This window comes from Erpetoichthys calabaricus, chromosome 3, assembly GCF_900747795.2.
Source record: "Erpetoichthys calabaricus chromosome 3, fErpCal1.3, whole genome shotgun sequence".
Lineage (NCBI taxonomy): Eukaryota > Metazoa > Chordata > Cladistia > Polypteriformes > Polypteridae > Erpetoichthys > Erpetoichthys calabaricus.
This window is the reverse complement of record NC_041396.2, coordinates 204,387,984-204,409,535: the sequence shown is the minus strand read 5'-3', so window position 1 is coordinate 204,409,535 and position 21,552 is coordinate 204,387,984. Positions and strand designations below refer to the sequence as shown.

Here is a 21,552-nt window from a genome sequence, read left to right as displayed (position 1 = left end):
GCATTGATCACTGTGTTTTGTCCCTTTTTTAATGTTGCATTTTATTTACACCAGTTTAAAAAACTATGTTCAGTATTAGGTTGTCTATATTATCATATTAGAAATGTTCATATTTTACAGTTTTGTCAAAATTTTCTTATTTGAAGGTCATATTTAATTTCAGTATAATGGCTTCATTATTGGTGAACAAGGGGGCAATGTATTAATTTCAAACTTTTATTCTTATGTGAATAAATAGAGACTACAACGTCTTGGTTAATGACATACTTCAAATAATTTTTTACAAAATAGAGATATACTGCTGAATTGCATAAAATTTAGTGGAAATTGTTTAAATATGTACAATTTACAAATTAGTGAATCCACCACTGTTATTTTGTTAGCAAATGTGGTATTTCTCCAAATATAGCCAGCAGCCATACCACATGCACTTCAGAACAGGTCATGCACCTGAAGCTAAGCTTATTCAGACCCGGCTAGTACCTGCATGGGAGGATACGCTTGGGATACTGCTGGATGAGGTGTTGGAGAGACCAGCAGGAGGCACTTACCCTGTGGTTTGTGTGTGGATCCCAATGCCCCAGTGCAGCGATGGGGACACTGCTGTAAAAATGGTACCATCCTTCAGATAAGAAAGGAAATAAAATTGAGGTCCTGACTGTCTTGACTCTGGTCATTGAAGATCCGTGGGGGTTCTTCATAAAGAGTAGGGTGTATCCCGATGTCCAGGCTAAATTGCCCACCACAGCTTTGTCATTCTGCCCCCTAATTATTACCTGTCATTAATTGGCTAACTATCTGTTACCCCTTCACCACCTAACAGGTACCATGTGGTGTGTGTACTGGTGCAAAAATGGCTGCCATTAAGGTCTGTGTTGCACATTAGTTTTGGTTGAAATGGCTCCTCACTAACTATTTAACACACTTTGAACTGGAAGAAAAAGTGCTATATAAATGTAAAGAAACAAATGTTAAGTATTATTATTATTATGGGGGAGGGGGATCAAATCCCAGCTAGTCAGGAAAAGTGCAAACATTGTTTCTTTATAAATAAAAAGATTTATTATAAGAAACACTCGAAAACAGTGAAACTCCAGAGAGCACAAGAAACAGAAGGTAATGCTTTCAAAACAGACAATCAGAAAAGCAAATAATGTCCCAGTGCAAAACCCAAAGAGTCATCAACAGACAATGTAAAAGATCGCAAAAATCCAGAAATTCAGTTTCCTCAAAAGAGCAAAAAGCACAGGAGAACTCACTAATCTCCAAACGCATTCAATGAATCATAAGGGCTTTGGGGTTTTGTTAGCTTTTATAGGGCTTTTTCCGGTCCTTTGACAGTGATGGGCAGGTGGCCCAACATTTTGGGGGACCACCCACAAAATACATTAACATAACAGAACATACTGACTCATAGAAACTAAGTAATCAACAATGCTAATGTTAAAAGCAAATAAAAAACACATAAACGAGATTCTTAAACCCCAGTCAGTGTGGGAAACTTGGCTGAAACATGACAATTTATGAAAAACATGATCATATGAACATGAAAAGATTTAGATTGTGTATGTTTGGCAAGTAGTGTGGCCTGGTGATCAAAGCCTTGCCCTTCACATCACAAGTCTGCCCATCTCTAAACTGCTGCATGAGCTTCAAGACGGCACCAACTTCAAATATGGAAACCACTGATTTGTAAATCACTTTAGGTAAAAGTATAAATATAAAATATAAACACTACAGAATATAAAAAACACTGCATAGCTTCATGATACTCGGGACCTTTCTGATTTGCTGTGCATTTTAAGTGTGTACTCACATGTCCATTTAGTCTATTAGGTGGTGTGGAGAGCTGTAATGCATATTTGGTATGTTATGGTATATATGGTTAATGCCATCAAGCCACTTAAAGTATAGTCAATTGACCACTGATTTATTTCTTCACTTCTGTGTTATTATATAAATATTGACTTTGTAAGTCATCTTGGATAAGGACATCTTTCATCACATACATATTCTGAACGCGCCAAGTCAATTGCACACATCTTGTCATAAGATGGAATTTCAAACATGGTGAAATGGGATGTGCGGCCTACAACAAGCCCCTCACATCAAGCCAAAACCTACACTGTCCTTCCCAGATGAGTTCTTACCCTAGACAATCAGCCCAAGTTAGTACTTAGCAGCCCCAGAAATGGGAAGGTAGCTATAAAAGTTCAAAATGCTTAATATAGTACCAAAATATACAAGAGAAAGGATTACCATCAACCTCTGGCTTGAACAGACAATTCCAAAACAAGAATCTTTATAAATAATAGTTATTACAATCTTAAGAAAATTGAAATACAAACCTTAAAGCATATAGGAGATGTCTGTAAAAATTTAAAGTGTCAATCCCCACCATGATTGGTAGGTGCTTGGAAATGAAATCTTAGCTTATGTAACATACGTTTTTGCTTTATTGGATCTGAGAATACATTGGCTCCTGTCCAACACTTCTTGAGTTTTCAAATACATCATTATAGTTTTCAGAAGTTTCACAGCCCTATTCAAGGTTGCTTGCAAATTTGAACTTTGAGTATTTTTGTTTTCTATTGCAATTTATCTATATATATAAAATCCCTATGTGCGTCCAGGTGTCCGTGTGTGGGTGTCTTCTGGTGAAGTGCGCATGCGCGGGGCACAGTGCGATGCGCGATATTACTGTCAGAGAAAGTTAGAGGCGTTTTACGGAAATTAACAATTCCTGCGAGAGGAAATTAAAGGTACACAATACAGTGACGCATATTACAGCCACATACAAGCCAGTATTACTGTCAGAGGAGATTAAAGGCATATTACCGACGCGCACGCCTGTATTACCGCCAGAGAAAATTAAAGGCATATTACGGACGTACAAGCCAGCGGACGTACAAGACGGTATCCTTCAATAAGGGCGCGCACAAAAAGGCGAGCCTCAAAAGGGCGACCTCAATTGGGCGCAGCGAATAAAGGTGCGCGTAAATAAAGATCTGCACCTTTGTTGCTCTTCACATATTCCAGAGCCATTTGAACTAAATTATCTACGAACGCCTTTATTCGCCGCGCTCAATTGAGGTCGCCCTTTTGAAGCTCGCCTTTTTGTGCGCGTCCTTATTGAATAGAGCCGTACAAGACAGTATTACTGTCACAGAAAATTAAAGACACACAATACACGGCGGCAGCCCACGAAGAACGGTCAGCTCAGCAAGTAAACATCAACAAAAGAAAGGCTGAAAGAAAGAAAAATACGACCAACAAAACGAATGAGGTCAAAGTCCCTTGCCATTTAATATAGACTGTTCCTACTAATGTTTATGCACTACTGTTCTAGCGCCCGTTATTGTAACGGGCTAAATGACTAGTTTTAATTTAAAAGCATCCATTGGTTTTCAGCTACACCATTCAGCCATAATAATTATAATAGTCCAAATGGGTTTAGAGGCAATTTTTAAGAATTTGTTGTTTTATATATTTGAATTTAACTGTTATTAAAATATTTTTTTCTTTGAAATCAATACTGATGATTGTGCCTGAATATGTTTTAGAGAATTTCTCACGCTAAATAGCTAATTATAATGGGTGTTCAGCAACAAAGGTGCCTCTAAGTTCCTGTAGTTCCTTTCATGTGTTGTTCTGAGACATGCCATTTGGAGAAGTTTTCAGATGACTGTCCAATCACAAGGTGAATAAGTGGTGGAAATTAGAAAGAACACAGAACCCAGGTGAATGATTTTATTGATTGTACAAGTTGAACCATCTGCAGTGCAGCTCAGCTAAGCAAAAATATAATGGTGGACTCTGTGAAAACCATGGCTGTCCTTCCTATCTCCATCCAGGGAATGAAAGTTGAGGTAGGCAGGCTATATACTGTAAATACTAGCTGTAATTACACATCCTGTCATCTGTGCAAAGAAGGTACTAATATTGGATTGATGAACAGCGCTTACAGTTGTAAGTGCAAAAGAGGGATGATAAAAAGGTTAAATAACTTATATGCTTGCATGCATCCATATAAATATGTAACTCGTATGTTTATATGAGTGTTGTATTTATACCTGTATGCCTATATTACTCCTTATTTAATTAAATAACATATTTAAGTAGAAAATACTTCCTTATACACAATATTTTGGGAAAACACAATCTTTTCTTAAATGAACTTTTAATGTTTTTCCTGTACCCAGAACTTTTAATTTAACTTTTAGCCGTCAAGGTTGCTCAAGACCAAGTAACATATGCTTGGCCATATACCAAAAATATTTAAAGTGTCCTTAGCAATGGTGGTTAATAAAATGGCACAGGTGCTTGCACTCTAAAATGTAGTGCAAAAATTAATGCATGAATGCGGTTATAAACAGACACTTCTGCATCAACCCTAAATCTGTATTCTTTACATAAGTTACCCAAATTGGAGTTGCTTGTGTGTGTTTTTACCATCTACATACTCACCAAATTCATTTCCACACTTTTCACACTTTTTAGCTTTATGCTATACAAGATAAGATAAGCATAACATTCAAATTTTTGAAATCTGAAGTATCATCCATAAGCCATACATAGATATAAACACATTTGGTCAGACCAACCTGCAACAAGTGAAATGCTCCTTGCTATATCTTGCCTCCTGTGTCCTGTTTCATGGTCCTTCTAGTTATAAAAACAATTGTTAGATGGCAAATCACTTCCTGTAAAACTCAAACCCGATACCTTGCACAGGTTTAAAGTAAAGAATCTTACCATCATTATTTTTAAGAGGTTGAAGTTATTCCTTCTGTACCAGGGGTTTCCAATCTCAGTACTGGACAACTGGAGTGTCAACTGGCTCCAAACAATTTTCACATTAGAAGTTAGTTCCTGCTATTAATAAAAGTAATTATTTAATTCTAAGCTTTATTAGCACTCTTGCTCTGCCTTGTCAGGTTTTTCTGAGATTTTGTTTTTTCTGAGTATGCCATCATACTTTTGTAGACCAAAAGTATGCCATCATACCATTGTAGACCAAACAGATTAGTATTTATTGGTCCTTCACTTGTTTTTGTCTTCCTTCCAAATGCTTCAATTGAAAGTCAGTTTGTGAGGAATACACAGGGTTGTAAATAGAACCAATGTGAAAGCTTGTTTAGCAGACAGGAAGAAATTAAAACTGTTAATATATCAGTTTTAGAATTTACAGTTAAAGAAGCAATAAAGGGCTGTTGAATCTTTTTGACTAAAATTAAGCCCCAAACAATTCTGTGCTAGCAGCAGTTGTAATTAGCTTAAATTCAAGAAATTGGCTGGAATGAAAAACATCAGACACTGCAGTCCTATAGAACAAGGCCAAGGCCTTTTTCTTTAATGATATCTCTAAAAAATAAAATCTACGGTATCAGAAATTCCTAACATGGCAGCTCGATAGTGATAACATATCATTTCACCACGAATTTCACCAAAGCATTACAGTATTCACAGCAAATTTCACCAATGCATTATTCACAGCGAATTTCCTGCTTTTGCTTTCGCCTTTGTTTGTCAAACGATTTACTGATAATTCGGTTGTTTTAGGAGAATTTTTTTTTTTTATTCAAGTGCACCATAATGCTTTGCAAGGACAGTGCAATTTCCTCCAGAGCTGTAATTGGCAATGATGATGGGACTGCCCCCCAGGTATATAATGCTGATTGTTTGCATTGCAGACTCTGTGGGACAAGTCATCCATCCTTGTAGCCAGATGTGCAGGTCGATCTTTGAGTTCCACGTCAACATAAAAGAAGTAGGCGCATGCTCTATCCATGCATAATAATTAGCCACGTGGCCCAGCGACAGTGAAAACAAACCTTGAAGAAGCCTGACACACCAAACAGAGGAGACTTTATGAAATAAAAATAATAACAAAAGATTTATTACTGTTTACAAGACAATTCTGTCTTTTTGATGGAATAAAAAGTACTTAGAACCAGCAAAGACAGTTTAGAGAGCCTTCAGCTTGACTTCAAAAAATAGGACGAGCCAGCGGCTTCAGTCATGACATGCCACTTTAATTTTCTGCCTTTAAAAGACCTACATATTTTTTCTGACTTTTGACTACAATTTTGGCATTTCCACTTTGTTTTGATAAAATCTATGATTGCGCATCTCTTGACTGTGTTTTTTCTTCTTTGATCTAATGGAGAAATGGTGGTGCAGTGGTTGGCACTGCTGCCGTATAGCTCAGGTCACCTTTTTGGACACATTAATCAAATATATCTCTCTATTATAAAAGGAAATCCTGGAAAGCAAAGCAAAAGCAAGGCTACGATACGTGATCCTCTCGGAAGACATTTTAAAGACCCGCGAGAAAAAAGAGACTTGCCACGGTGCAAGACACGCCCTACTTACAAGATAAGACCACGGGCAGAAAAAAAAATCAGTAGTGTAAAGGCAGTCACACAGCACACACAGCTCCATGGCTCTCAGTGCATATAAAGTGTATAAGGTCAATACGGTAGAAATGAAATGAATAGGGTAGAAATGAAACATCGACGACTAAACGAAGAAGAAAGAAAAGCGCGGAGAAAAGAGACCCAAAAGTGGTGGAGAGAAAAAAATGCTAAAAATAAAAACACAATTTAGGTGCAAATTTAGAAAATAAGGAAAGTGATAATCAGCCCGGAACAAGTGGAATTGAAAACAAAGCACGTCCAGTAGGGCTCAGAATTAAAAGATTAGAACTTCATAAACGGGAGCAGCGTTATACGTCCTGCAAGAAAGCGATTTAACCACACCCGGGCCAGAAATAAAGGACAATTATTGTTTTTACAACGTCACACGAGATAAGTCAGTGAGCCATCATTTAAAACAAGTCCACAGACATCTAACTAAGCAGTTGTTGGATTGCTTTTGGCAGACACGCATCATGTGCTCCCAGCTCTTAAAACAATGACATGCGACAAGCAGAACAGGCAGCTCGCCAGCAGATTGAAGCCTTTTTTGTTTTAAGTGACTGATAGGTCCGATTGAGGGGGCAGAGTACAGCACGGAAGACTGATAGCAGGGTACTGATTGATGCGGTAAGGGGGAGGCGATACCTGGGGGAGGAGGGGACGAAGAGGGTGCTAGACAGTTGTGTTTGGGGTTACGAAGTTGGCGATTGTTCAAGTAAAACTTTTGTGACACTTTATTACGTCAGTCGCTACAGTATCAAAAAAAAAAGATAGTACAGATCTCATTAGCGCAAACAAAAGGTAATTAATCATCAGAGCCAGGTGTAATTGAAAAAATAGCAGGACAAAGCAAGGTCGTCCCACAACAGTTAAAGCAACGACAAGTTTAATTTCAAAGAATACACAATTCGGTCAGGTGTATATTTATGATGACAGAGAAACGATGCAAATTTTAACAGGCGACAAGAAAGGTGATGTACATATTCCGCGAATAACATTAGACACCAAAGGAGATCGTGATATGCCATTCGTATTAAAATGTTTACAGTTTACCGTGAGAATAGCTTTTGCTATGACAATTAACAAATCACAGGGACAACCATTAGAAAACGTCGGATTATTTATTAGAGAAACAGAAACAATATTCACTCATGGGCAATTATATGTTGCGTTGTCACAATATATCTCCAAAAACAGATTCAAAATTCTATGCGATCTTGAAGAAAAGGTAATTCCGAATATTGTTTTTAATAAACCTTTAAAGTAAAAAGTGCAACTAATGAAACTGAAACAATTCCAAAGAAAAAAAAAGCTTTTAAAATTGTATATTCGATTAACCAAACAGTGGCACGGTGGCGCAGTGGGTAGCGCTGCTGCCTCGCAGTTAGGAGACCTGCTTCCCTGGTCCTCCCTGGGTGGAGTGTGCATGTTCTCCCCGTGTCTGCGTGGCTTTCCTCCAGGTGCTTCTTCCCACAGTCCAAAGACATGCAGGTTGGGTGGATTGACATTTCTAAATTGTCCCTAGTGTGTGCTTGGTGTGTGTGTGCGAGCCCTACGATGGGCTAGCACCCTGCCCGGGGTTTGTTTCCTGCCTTGCGCCCTGTGTTGGCTGGGATTGGCTCCAGCAGACCCCAGTGACCCTGTAGTTAGGATATAACAGGTTGGATGATGGATGGATGGATTAACCAAACACAGGGGTTGGCGAGCGAAGCGAGCAGGGGGTAGAGCCCCCTAGTAAAGCATAAATAACGAGTTATTTCTGTTTGTGAATTTGTAATGAAATAAGACCAGTCTTTAAAACATTAAACGTGCATTTTTACAGGTCTGGTAAGCAATAAGACAAATCTGCTTTCATGCCCTGATGACAAAACAATGTCATGTTTGTCTGTGGTTCAAGGCAACTATCCACTCTTTATCTCACTGTTTTAACAGATATCATTTGGCTGTAATTCTAACTTATTTCAGATGATATTGAATCAGCTTTAAAACATTACTAATCACAAGCGTTCTGTGCTGTGCCATACAGTTGGAGCTATATACACTGGGGGGCTTTGCCCCCTGCTAGCTTCACTCGCCAACCCCCAGGCCTGCGCTACGCGCTAGCCTCTTTGTGGTTCTGCCGCTCGCGTATGGGGATGCGGATGTACAATTTAAACTGATTTTTATTTTCATGGTAATTGTTACATATGCATCAACGCAACGTTCAACTGCCTGTGATTGAATTTCATTTCTTTCTCTCTATTAAATAAAAAGACTTTTTCGAATGTTTGGCTCTGAGATTTGTTAATTGTCTTTGCAAAAGCTATTCTAATGGGAAACTGTTAACATTTTAATACGAATTAAAATCAAGCTCTCCTTTGTTCCCTAATGTTATCCGCGGAAGATTTACTACATTACCTTTCTTGGATACATCCTTCTTTCTACAGTAATTTGTGCGTTGGAACACCAGACGGTGTTAATGGTTGTAGATATTCTTCTGGATATTATAAGTTGTTTTCATCTTCCGCACGATCACCACCAACAGTTTCAGCATAGTCTATTGATACGCATTTAACCAATTTGCCGTGTAACCTATCGACATTTTTGGATGCATTTAACCAATTTGCAGTGTACAGGTAACCGATCAATATTTTTGGTGTTAATTCGTTTGAGTTCCTTGTTTCTCGGTGCTAGAATTGCTCGGTAACTCTTTTTTTCTGTTGATAACCCTTCTTGATGAAATTCTTCAATAAGATTTGGACATAATACGTCTTTCTCAATTGGGAACTTAAAGTGAGGAAAACGTTAAAATTTATAACAGCTGAGAGCGCAGGAAGTGTGTCTGACAAAAGCATTCACACGAATGAGAGGTGAGAGGACCGTAGTCTTGTTTGAAAATGTTTGAGAGGAGGGCGTAAGTTGAAAAAATCTCAAGGCCAAAGTCTCATCACACAGGATTTTTTTATAGGTGCCTCCAGGGGAAGCTGCAGAGGCTGCTGAGCCCTATTATGCCAGGTTTCTGCCACACCTGTGAGTGATTACAGACCTCCCTAACAAGCAACCTGGAGTACACCCTGGTGCAGCATAAAATTAGCCACCTGCCCTCATTCTGGGACCCATAGTCAGGAGGGAAAGGACGACGCTTGCCAGAGAAGGAGTGGAGGCAAATGGGAGAAAGAAAGACAGAGAGAGAAATAGAAGAAGAAGAATGCAAAGAAAGTACTGTGTGTTGTGAAGTGCTTTATTGTACTGTGCTCCTGTGGGGAACGATAGGAAAGCGCTTCCCACTTAATAAACTTGTGCCTGGGCTGCCAGCTGCTCAACCCGGCCGGGACTCCCAAAGAAGAGAAGGATGGGGAAGGCACCTACTGTGGGACACTGCCTCCCCCAAGACGCCAAATGGTGAGTTCCCTGCAGCATAGCGGTGCCCCAGATTCCCGCAGGGCATCATGGGACCTGTAGTTCGGCATCACAGCCCTGCTGGGTACCATGGGTGCTGCCAAGAGACGCTGCAGGGAGAACTGGGAATCTTTACTTTCCATATAACCCGGAATTACTCCCAAGTCACGTGGACAGAAGCCCTGAAGTACTTCTGGGCCGAAGAAAAAGCAAATTCTCCATCTGACCCTGAAGTGCCGGCAAGTCACGTGAATGGAAGAGGAGAAGCACTCCAAGGTTACGGACTATATAAAGGACTACTGGAGACCCAACAAGTGAACCGGAGTTGGGAGGTAGTAGGACAGAGCTTGCTGGAAGGAGCGGAGGAGAGATTTGTGTACTTTATAGTGTAATTATTGTTGTTATTATTATTGTTACTTGCCTGTTTATGGTAGCAGAGGTGCTTTCTGGTGATTTTACCCTGTTTTCAATGTGTCTGTCTGTTGAGTTGAAAGAGGCAACAGCGACCTCTAGTGTCTTATAATATTTCTCTGTTATAATAAAAAAATCCTGGTATGAGAAGTGACTTTTTCAGAGAGATACTTTCAAGTTCCGTAAGACGAGACTTTGTGCCAAAAGATTTAACCATGCCCGGGGCTGGAAATAAAAGACAAAGAGTAAATGACAAAGTAGAACGTCGTAAAGAATTGAAAAACATTGGCGCGATACACATGCAGAGCAGGTTAGAGATAATGAAAATAATGAAATTCGAAAGTCTCAAAAAAATTATAGTAAAGATCGCATTAGCACAAACAAATGGAAATTATTACATGGTGAAATAATGAAACAGCAAAAAGAGATCAAATATATTGTTCGATATATATACATATCGCATTGTAAAGTGGGGCAGCTGAACGCACGGATGGATCACCTGCTTGCTTACTGCTCCTCCTGCCGTGCTGCGTGTTCTGCTTCTCATGCTGCATGTCGATCATTTCAAAGCCTGGACAGCAGCTGTCCTTGCTTCGCTCGCTTACCCCACCCCCATCCAGGGCGCACTAAGCGCCTGCCACTTCGCGTCTCTTCCACTCGCGTTGTGAAGGGGGTGGGGATGCGGGGGGCTGAACACATGCTAAGGAGATGCGGACGGATCAGCTGCTGTCTTTCTGCTCCTGCTGCTGAACTGCATGTTCTGCTTGTCGCGCTGGCCATCAATCATTTAAAAGCCTGTACAGCAGCTGTCCTTTGGTCTCACTGGTTTGTCTTTGAATTGGAGTTGAGGGCAGCCCTGTTGGGTCCTGCAGGCACCACCAGGGGGTGCTGCAGCTGGAACTCCCGAGCCCTTATGGGCAGTGTTTTCATCACACCCGGAAGTGCAGCTGGAACTTGGCAAACAGGTGAACTACAAAAGGGGCCAGCAGCCACCACTCTGGGAGCCAGAATTGGGAGGAGGAGGAGGACGAGGTTGCCTGGGAGGAGTGGTGGAGGAGAAAAAGAGTACTTTGCAGTGTGTTTAATTTGGTGTTTGTGCATTTGGGACAGTGTTGTGTCTGTGGGGATTACGGGGAAGACGTGCCCCACAGGTGAAGAAAAATAAAAGTTTATTTATTTTACACGTGCCTCCGTGTCCATCTGTGTCGAGTCACTAAGCCGACCATATAGCCATATAGCGTCTTTTGTTACAATATATATTGTCCCAGACGGCTGGGGACCCTACCCAGCCAGGATGCCTGGACAGTCCCCGAGAGGGACAATACCTCCCCTGGGCCACGAGGGTGCAGCCGCCTGGGTCTGCTTATGGGCCACTGGACCGGAGCTGGGATGCTCATCCCTACCGGAGGACGTGGACACCGCCACGGGGCTCCCAGACGGTTATAAAGTCCTGGATGGCAGCACTTCCGCCACTCCAGGAAGTCCTGCCGGAAGAATTCCCAGGGGCACCCGGAGTGCTTCCAGGGGCTCTCTTGACACTTCCGCCACACCAGGACGTGTCGTCAGGGGGAGCACATGGAGCTCATCCAGGTCAGTATAAAAGGGGCCACCTCCCTCCAGTAGACGATCCGGAATTGGGAGGAAGGAGACGGAGCTTGTGAGGAGGGGAGTGGAGGTAAAAAGAGAAAGAAGAAGAAGAGGAGAAAGAGAGAAAGGAAGAGAGTTGATGGATGAAGGCATTGTGGTGCTGTAAAGGAGAATAAAGACGTTTGTTTTGGACATTCTGGTGTCTGTCTGTCTGTGTCCGGGGGTATGCTTTCCACAATATATATAGTGTATATAATATACAAACATACATACAGGGGGTGGGCAAAATTAGGTTTACAGTTTTGAGTACACAAAACGCAGATACTATTATTTATTTGTGTTATTTGTAATCTTCTTTGTTTTCTTCTCATTATTAAAGTATGCTTGAGTCTAGCAAGTTGACTACACAGATGTGTAAATAATGAAGACTGTCAATTTGAGCACTTAACGAGATTGTACCTAAGTGCACTTTGCCATTGTTACATTCTTTTGAGTTAATAAAGCTATTAAGTTAATAAAGCTATTGTAATAATCATAACCTGCATGTCTTTTTGCATACGAACAACTATAAACCTACCTTTACCCACCCCTGTATATATATGGTGTGGCAAGCGGCTGGGGGTGGCACTCAGCCAGAATGCCCGGAAGGACCGGAGGAGGGATTGCGCCTCCTTCAGACTATGAGGGGGTGACCGCCCTGGTGGCTTTGGGGTCCACGGGAACAGAGCTTAGAAGCTCAACCCTATAGGGGCCCATGGTAACCACCACACCCGGGAGGCTAATCGGAAGGCACCTGGAGCACGTCCGGGTGTGTATAAAAGGGGCTGCCTCTCTCCATTTGATGGCTTGAGTCGGGAGGAAGAGAGACAGAGCTTGGAAGGAGAGGAGTGGAGGTGGCCTGGACTTTGGGGTAAAAGTGGGTTGTGTGCACTGTAAATAATAGTTAAATATGAATAAACGTGTGTTGAGTTTTGTACCTACGGTGTCCGCCTGTCTGTGTCCAGGTCATCTTCCACAATGGAAACAAGTTATTGTCTGTTTTATTAACAAAATTCAAGTTGTCACTGTAACAGTTTTAAAGAGAAACAGGGATATCCTGCAAAAATACATTTTCAAAGTTGGGAAAATGGATGGCTGGATAGCCAGTTGATAAAATAAATACTGTGTTGGAAATTGTTTGCATTAATTTTATATGTTCATTTTACATAGTATAGGAGATAGAATATGGACAGTTATTTATTTTGGTTTTTTTATTTCTACATTTGATAACACTTTACATTATGTTCAAATTTACTATAAGTTGTTTCAGTGTACATCTTACAGTGCTTAGTACTACAGTATTCCCTTCAGGTCAATGTTATTTTGGGAGACTTTATTACCCTTTTGTTTGAAGCTAAGTGTTGGGTATTTGGAATTGGGAAATACTAATTTGATCAATATTTTCAAAAAGTTTTAGTTTGGGAAAAAATACTTTTTAAGGCTCAAGAGAGTTTTTATTACGAAATAACATATGTTTCTTTTTACTAGTATTGCCTGAAATTATATGAAATAAATTAAAAGGTTTTTTCCCCTAGGTGAATAGTTAATGTGATGTAGGAAAAAAATATTCAATATAGCTTTCTATATCATATAGTATTTTGCATTTTTATCTGGAAAAGTTGATTTTTCTTTTCACATACTGAAATATTTTTTAAGACAATTTTATGAGTCTCAAGCTTTTATGAAAATAAAACATTTCATTTGTCTCTTTCTTCATTTGCCCAAAATCAGTGCACATTTTTTAAGAATGTTAGGAAATCCTTGTATGGGCATTAAAAAAGTATGCCTTTCCAGTCCCTTTAGCTTTCTGGTTTGTCTTAACACAAGTAAACAGCACAGACAGACGCTGTGGCGATAGCATTTTCCCAAATTTGCAGTAGAGTGGCCTTGGCGCCGTTAATTCAAGCAGTAGACAATTCCAGCAGAGAGACTTCTTTCAAAGAGCTTATCCATTGTTTCCATGACAATAAGTCAGGGGGGAGCCCATGAACGATCAGCCTCTTTTTTTTTTCCACTGCTCTAATTCCTTAACCATTGCTAGCCATAGCCATTGTTGGCCTTGATTTGTCATTCCCCTCATTGTGCATGGCTAGAAGCACAGAGTAGTCTGACTCTACAATAACTTTGATTTTCTGTGCTGACAAAAGAAACTAATGCAGTCAATGCAGTCTTTTGGCATGGCTAGAAAAAAAATGTACAGATTTACTTTATTTTGCTTCTCATATGGAATATGTACCTAATTATTGCTTTCAGAATTTACCTCTGTCATGTCATTAAATAACTTGAGGTTTTTGTTATTGTTGTTACAAAAGATTTGATTATGAGATCTTGTGTAAGTTGCCTTGGATAAAATCGTCTGCTAAGCAAGTGAATGTAAAAGTAATTACAATGACTTACAATGAAATTGTTCCTATGGCACAAATTCTGTTGAAGTTCAAGTGAGCACTTGTTAATGTTGCCATCCCAGAGCACTTAGATCTTGGATTGACTTTCAAGTTGGTTACATTCTGTGTGGATTTTTTTTCTGTGTGTTTTTCTCAGTTTCTTCTTGAAAGCTTATAGGCTGACAAGTGTGTCTCAGTGAGTGGACACACACTTCTGTCTTGGTCTGTGCCTGGTCTGTAATGAAGTGTGATCTAGGATTGGAAATACGGGTTTGAATATTTTTTTTATTTGTGCTTACAGTTGATTAATATCATTAATCTGTGTGGTGCCAAAACTATTTGTTCCAATACTTCTTATTAGTAAAATTAGTTTTTTAATCATTAAAATATTAAGAAAGAAACCTCCCTAGCTGGTTTATTCAACTGTAGCCATTGACTGAAACACATTATTTTGTGGCTGGCTGTAACAGTACTTTCATTCTGTAAAGTCCTTCTAGGAAAGAATAATTAATTAGTGTATTTCCATATCCATTTATATTAGCTTTTGAAAATATTTGTTTTAGGCATGTTTTTAAAGTGCACTCTGATCACATGAAGCTGCTTTACTCCACGGAGAAAAAAGTTGTCTGTTGAAATTGATGGACTGTGTTGCAAGTTTGGCCTGTTTTACCTTATTTGAATCTATAGAATATCAGCAACTGAGTTTATCAAATAATCTGACCTATTCATATAAGAAACAGTAAATGTAAAACAGGTCTCTTCAATTGTGTCCTCATTGTTGTTATTACTGTGCCTGATGTGGAGAAACAGTGGTTATTGACTGATACAAAATCCTGGATTCAAATCCTGATCTGGGAACTGTCTCCGTTGATTTTCCTCTTTGCTTCCCTACATGTCTGCATTAGTCTCCTCCCACATTACCAAGAAGTAAAGTCAGGTTAATTGGCAACTCTGAATTGGCCTGGTATGAGTGTGTAAATCAGTGTTGCAATGGGCTGGCACCCTGTTGGGTGTTGGTTCCTGCTATCTGCCCAGTGCTGCTATTACAGACTTTGGCTCCCATGTTTCCAAACTGAATAAGTAAGATAGGAAATGAATGGATGGACTTAATTCTTGTGAATGCAAAGCATTAATTTTGTCCTATAATGTGAATTGCCTTATAAAGGCATTTTTGAATAATGTACACTAGAGAAATGTTTTGTTTGTATATTTATGTCACCTAATGTTTAAAAAAGAGAGATTGCTACAATGTGTATTAGTTAAAGGTGTTAATGATTATTATTTTTAAAAGTTGTCCTTTTTTTTCTAGACATCGAATTAACTTGAGCTCTGACCTACTGATGACTCCAGATTTCTACTGGGATAGGGAGAATTTGGAGCATCTCTATGACAAAACGTACCAGTTTCTCAGTCTCAACCGCAGAGTCAAGGTGGGGATTCTCTTCTGGAAATGGGTAAAAAAAATATATCACAATGCCAGAATTGTGGCTAAAGCCCCCAAATGTGGGTGGTTGAAACTAAGTTTCATTTTCAGTTAAGGGGGTCTTACAATTTTACACAATGTAAAGTATTTTTTGTTGCAAGTAAACCCAAAGCTGAAACTTGCATTATTTGTCTTCAACAAATCAATTCTAAAAACTACTTTATTAACTATTGGTAGTGCCTTATAAGGGTGGTATTCTATTTTTTTTTTGTTCTACCATGTTGATATCATCACAGTAGCCTTTTTTTATAATCTTTTGTATCCCTTCTGCATACGTGAGTGAAGCTGATTTATGTGTGCTGGTTTATACTGAGGTTTACTAGGCATATTATTAAACTCTTAAAAACTTATTGGAGGTTATCATGCTATAATTAAATTGTCAGCAAAAAACAAAGAAAGGCATCATTTTAGATTTCTTGCCCAATGTAATGTATCTTGATTTTGCCAAGCTCTTTCACTGCTAACAAGATGGCCTTTTAGTAGATAAGATCTGTTTAAAATGAGGAGGAAGTATACTATGTGAAAGTATTTTTTAAAATTCTGAAGCCAACCAAAGGGGTTACTTAAAGAGGAGAAGACTCACAAAAGCCTAAAGGCAGGGTATAATTAATAACGACAGGAATGTTGCAGAACATTTTTGCTATACATGAGTTTGTACTTTTAACCCCAAACGCTATGTGTACTGAAACAATTTGTTTTAATCTAAGCATTTGTTAGTTCACATTGCTAGCAGACAACACTCCTGTCAAAATTACTTTAAGTACAAAATTACTGTTTGTATTATACTTTGTGGCTGCTTTCATCTCAGACTAAAACAAAAAAAACAACAATAAAATAAGAGGAAATAAAATAGAAAAAAGTAGTGAATGGATTATTGGATTAAATGGATAGTGTACTCATTTATGGCTTTGGCACATACTTAAGTGTTTACAGAGTTGTGACAGGTTTATTCAGTCTTTATAAATTAGACTTCACACTTTATGATAAAACTGTAATTTATACAGCATTTTTGTTCCGATTTATTATGTAGTTATTTTGTGTTGTATTCTTGGTCCTTTGTAAACGACTTTATAATGGGAATTTCTGTGAAAGGTGCTTTATAAAATAAATGTTGAATGTTACATTCCTGAAGAATGAAAAATAGTAATTCACAAAGTAAAAGTGTGTGTGGGGTGTCTTAAAAAAGAAAGGAAAAAAGTAATGCAGACTGGGAAATTCTGTTTCACCAGATAGGAAACATTGACTTATGTGGATTATTTAAACTTTTCTTGTTGCTGAAAATCTGAGATCGACAGGCGGATTGGTGCAGCATCCGCAGTGATGCGGGCTCTGCATCGGTCTGTCGTGGTGAAAAAGGAGCCGAGCCGAAAGGCAAAGCTCTCAATTTACCAGTCGATCTACGTTCCTACCCTCACCTATTGTCATGAGCTATGGGTAGTGACCAAAAGAACGAGATCGCGAATACATGCGGCTGAAATGAGTTTCCTCTGCAGGGTGTTTGAGTTTTCCCTTAAAGATCGGGTGAGAAGCTTGGTCATCCGGGAGGAGCTCAGAATAGAGCCACTGCTCCTCTGCATCGAGAGGTTTCAGATGAGGTGGCTGCGGCATCTGATCAGGATGCCTAATGGGTGCCTCCCTGGTGAGGTGTTCCGGGCACGTCTAACCGAGAGGAGGCCCCGGGGAAAACCCAGGACATGCTGGATAAACTATGTCTCTCGGCTGGCCTGGGAACGCCTCGGAATTCCCCCAGAAGAGTGGCCAGGGAGAGGGAAGTCTGTGCATCTCTGCTCAAGCTGCTGCCCCCGTGACCCGAGGATGGATGGATAGATGGATGGATGGATGGATTGTTGTTGAAAAACCCAGTTTAAATTATTTAGTCACGGTGTAAAGCACAAGTCACATACCAAATTCATAATTAAATTTAATCATAATTAAAAATAATCAGTGACAGTGCTATCCAGGCTGTAGTACCATTTTTAATACTGCATTCATTTATTATGTGAATATTGGTTAGGTTTAATCATACTTATAAATGATTTTGAAAAATACAGTTTCTTTTCACCAATTTTAACTTTTCAACTGCTTAAATTACAAAATATTGCTAGTTAGAAGAAAAAAAGCAACTTATTCTTTAAAATGTTGATCTTACCTTAACATGTAAGACCAATTCCTATAGGGGCTTCCATCAATATAAATATTGGGTGCAGTCACTGCAGCAGTTGAATTGAGATATTGTTAAAGTCATGTTTTTAAAAAGGCAGTAACATCTGATTTCAAGCAAGTGCCTTGAGGACAAATGCCAAAGCAGCAGCAGTAGAAATGTGTAGGCCATTCCTGTTTTTTCTGTTTTAAGGCCATTCCTGTTTTTTCTGTTTTTAGGTGATTAATGAGAAACTGCAGCACTGCACTGAGCTGACTGACCTCATGCGCAATCACCTAAGTGAAAAACACAGCCTTCGTTTGGAGTGGATGATTGTAATTTTGATTACTATTGAGGTGAGTTCTTCTGTAAGGAAATGTATGTAGTATGAATACACATATGACCAGGTCTTGTCAAAAGTAGATATGTAAAAATTGTGTAGAAAGCTAAAAACCTTAATCCGTGAGAATGACAGAAACTTACGGTATGGGATATTCAATAAATCAATTTTATCTTAAATGAGCTGGCTGGAAAGAAGAAAATTATGGCTGGTTTGTATGCATAGTATGTCACTTCTATATTTGTTGTTGCATCTAATTCCTTTTAACTTGCAAGAGTATTGATGTTTCCTATCCATTATACAGCCGATTTAATACATTAGTGCTCTTCTGAATTCACTTTCCTAATGATTAATAGCAATTCTCACTAATGGGTGATCCTTCTGAGATTTGCTGAATCCCTGCTTGTGCTCTATCTTGACCTTCTTATATAGTAGGGAGTGTATCTTCTTTCCAGCATTAATTTTTAGTTGTTGGAGGGTAACGCTTACCAGTTTTAAAAATGCCTTATTTACCTCAACTGTTTTTAAATGTATTGTTTTTTTATGCATTTAATGTTGTAATAACAAAACTTAAGGGTATCTTAAAACAAGTAATCAACCTGTGCTAATAAAAAATGGCTACAAGGAATTGTAGGAGACTCTTTGTGTGTGTGTAATGTTTCAGTTTTTTCAGTGTCTCTTTATAAGTGAAACAATTGATACATCAGTGTTTAGTGCTGTTGCCTCTCAGGGTCTAGTATCCTAGGTTTAAATTTCCTGCCCGGTCATTGTCTGTGTGAGGTTTACATGTTCTTTCGAAATCTGCCATTGTTTTTCCTCTCTGTACTCCTACTAAATCTCCAAACCCTGTCATCGTAGGTGGATTGGTGGTGTAAAGTGGCACCACTGTGAGTGTGGATGTATGTCTGCATGTGTACTGCAATGAGTGGTTGCCCTTTCAAGCAGATTTCCCACACAATCTAGAATTGGATTAAGCAAGTTTGAGGGAATTAGCAACTCTAAGCTGGCCCTAGAAACGTACTGTATGTGTGTGAGTGCACCCTGAAGTTGACTAATATCTTATCCAAGGCTAGTTAATGCCAAAGTTGATTCTGTCATGATAGATTTTTGTTCCTGCAACCCTGTACTGGATCAAGAAGATTTGAAAAGAGATAGACAGATAATTGTTTATACTCAGAAAGTTCAATAATTAATATATTGCTATATATTTCACAACAATGATTTTTTTGTTAGAATAGCTAACAATTTTTCTAGCCTTTCCATAACTACACTAGATGCATAAGCTGCTATACTTTATGGGAAATTTATACTTTATACACATTGTGAAACTCTATATTAGGGAGGAAAATAACATGGTACTCTGAATTTTTAAATTGTACTTTTTATTATAATGTTCTATTTTATTGTGTTTGTTTAGTTTCAGAATTCACAGATTCTGTATACCTAAATTGCCACAAAACTAATTGGTGCTGTAATTCCTATAGTTTGGTATACTTGTGGGTTCCCTCAAGATACTCCGCTTTCCTCATGCATCCTAACTATAAGTGTTAGGTTATTTAGTAATGGAATTCTGATTCTGCATAAGTAAGTGTAGTTGTATATACAAGTGTGGTCAGTTTAACGAAGTGGTGTCACTGTCTTATGCTTGAAAGTGGAATAAGCAGGGCCAGAAAATGGATGGCTAGAAAAAGACTATAGTTGATTTTATTCATTTACACATTTTGTATAACTATGGTTTATTATTTTCAATAAATAGGCAAATCATTTCTATAAATGTATTTTATACCAGATATAGCTTAACTTTTATTAAAAGATGTGTTAATTAGCCATTAATTATAAAGATAAGGATTTAAAACTTATGTGTGTTTTATGAAATGTTTATATATTATTATTAAAATACTTCAAAGATTTAAAAAATGCTTTTTACAACTAAGCATATCTGTCAAGGACAGTTAACATATCGGACTGCTGCTTAACACCAAGACTATTGAATGTCATCCTTTTTACACTATATTGCGTTATGTCTTTTTTTCATCTGTGGCATTTGGCACAGTGTGTATTTTGTAATTTATGTTTTGTTTAGTTTCCTTTTTATTTGTTACTGAAAGAACAAATGAGATTAAAAATAACATGTATATGGCAAATAAAACCAAGCCTTTCTAAAAGCATACTGTAGGTGCAGATTTTCAAAGAATCATAAAGTTAGATGCAGCAATGTCATTGTCTTCAAAGCAGTCTTGTGTTTTTGTGCACATCGTTGTTTATAATGCCCTCTTAAATACTGTTACATTTTATTTTATTTGTTGGTTGATTAAAGTGCATTTTTGGCTAAATGGGATTGCCTTATCACACTGTTCTTATTTAAAGTTGTATCTGTTGTATTTGGTTTCAGTTTACTTTTATTGTACAGATTACAGTTAAATGATACTGTTCAAAATGGCAAATATTTGACACTTACATGAGTAAATTTTGTCTTTGCAGGTGATGTTTGAACTGGCAAGAGTACTTTTCTGATCTTTGATACTACTGTATGTATAACTTTTGTGATTATGAAGATTAGACATCTAAGATAAAATGCTTTGTTCTTTGAAATTAAAACGGCTTGAAGTATTGCTAAAACTGACTAAAATATCTGCGAGAATGTAAGGTTATCATTATTTATTTATTAAGAAGTTATGATAAAACTATGCTCTGCTCTATACCACATTGGACTTTTGTGGTGCTTCACAAAGTAATTGAAATATCCAGCATTAATGTCTTCTCCCATTTGACACTGTAAACAATAACCAGCTTTTATGCATGTTTTAACCATTGTAGTTTGCTGTGACAGTTTCATTTTAATAAAATATTGTATCATTGTTATTTTTTTGTGTACAGTCTCCTTGAAACTCTTTTTTGCATTCATCAGTTACCCACTGCCCTGTGTTAGATACAGTGGGTTAAAAAAATATGTAATTGACTGTCACCAGGCTTTGGACTTAGACTCTGAGTTTGTGGGTTCAAATCCTGCTACTGACACTGTGTGACAATGTGCAAGTCACTTCACATGCCTGTGTTCCAATTCGAAAAACATAAGAAATGCAACCACTTGTCTTTCTCAAATGTTGTAAGTTGCCTTGGATAAAGGTGTCAGCCATATAGTAAGTAATAATTTCATAAAAGTTCATAGTATTGTCTTACTGGACTTTACTGAGGGAAAATTTGACATGCTTGAATCATCTTGGGTAATACTGGCTTAAAATTCAGCTGTGCATACTGCTGATTGTTTAACAGATTTCTTGCCTTTTTAGTTAGGCATTTTACCGAAATATGCACATTGAGATCACAGTGTCCTTATTTTTTAGCATCATGTACACCTGTATTCAGCAAAT

At 38.3% G+C, this 21,552-nt stretch overlaps 1 protein-coding gene across 2 annotated transcripts in view; it reads left to right on the top strand.

Annotated features, from left to right (window-relative positions):
* rmnd1 (required for meiotic nuclear division 1 homolog) overlaps positions 1–21,043 on the top strand; it is a 58,617-nt gene extending 37,574 nt beyond the window's left edge. For both annotated transcript variants that reach the window (XM_028797699.2, XM_028797698.2), the window contains 3 exons: positions 15,528–15,648; positions 18,081–18,197; positions 20,663–21,043. In XM_028797699.2, the coding sequence (XP_028653532.1) occupies positions 15,528–15,648; positions 18,081–18,197; positions 20,663–20,695 (271 nt within the window). In that variant the 3' untranslated portion in view covers positions 20,696–21,043. The remainder of the gene's footprint in view (positions 1–15,527; positions 15,649–18,080; positions 18,198–20,662) is intronic.
* Positions 21,044–21,552: the final 509 nt, after the last annotated feature.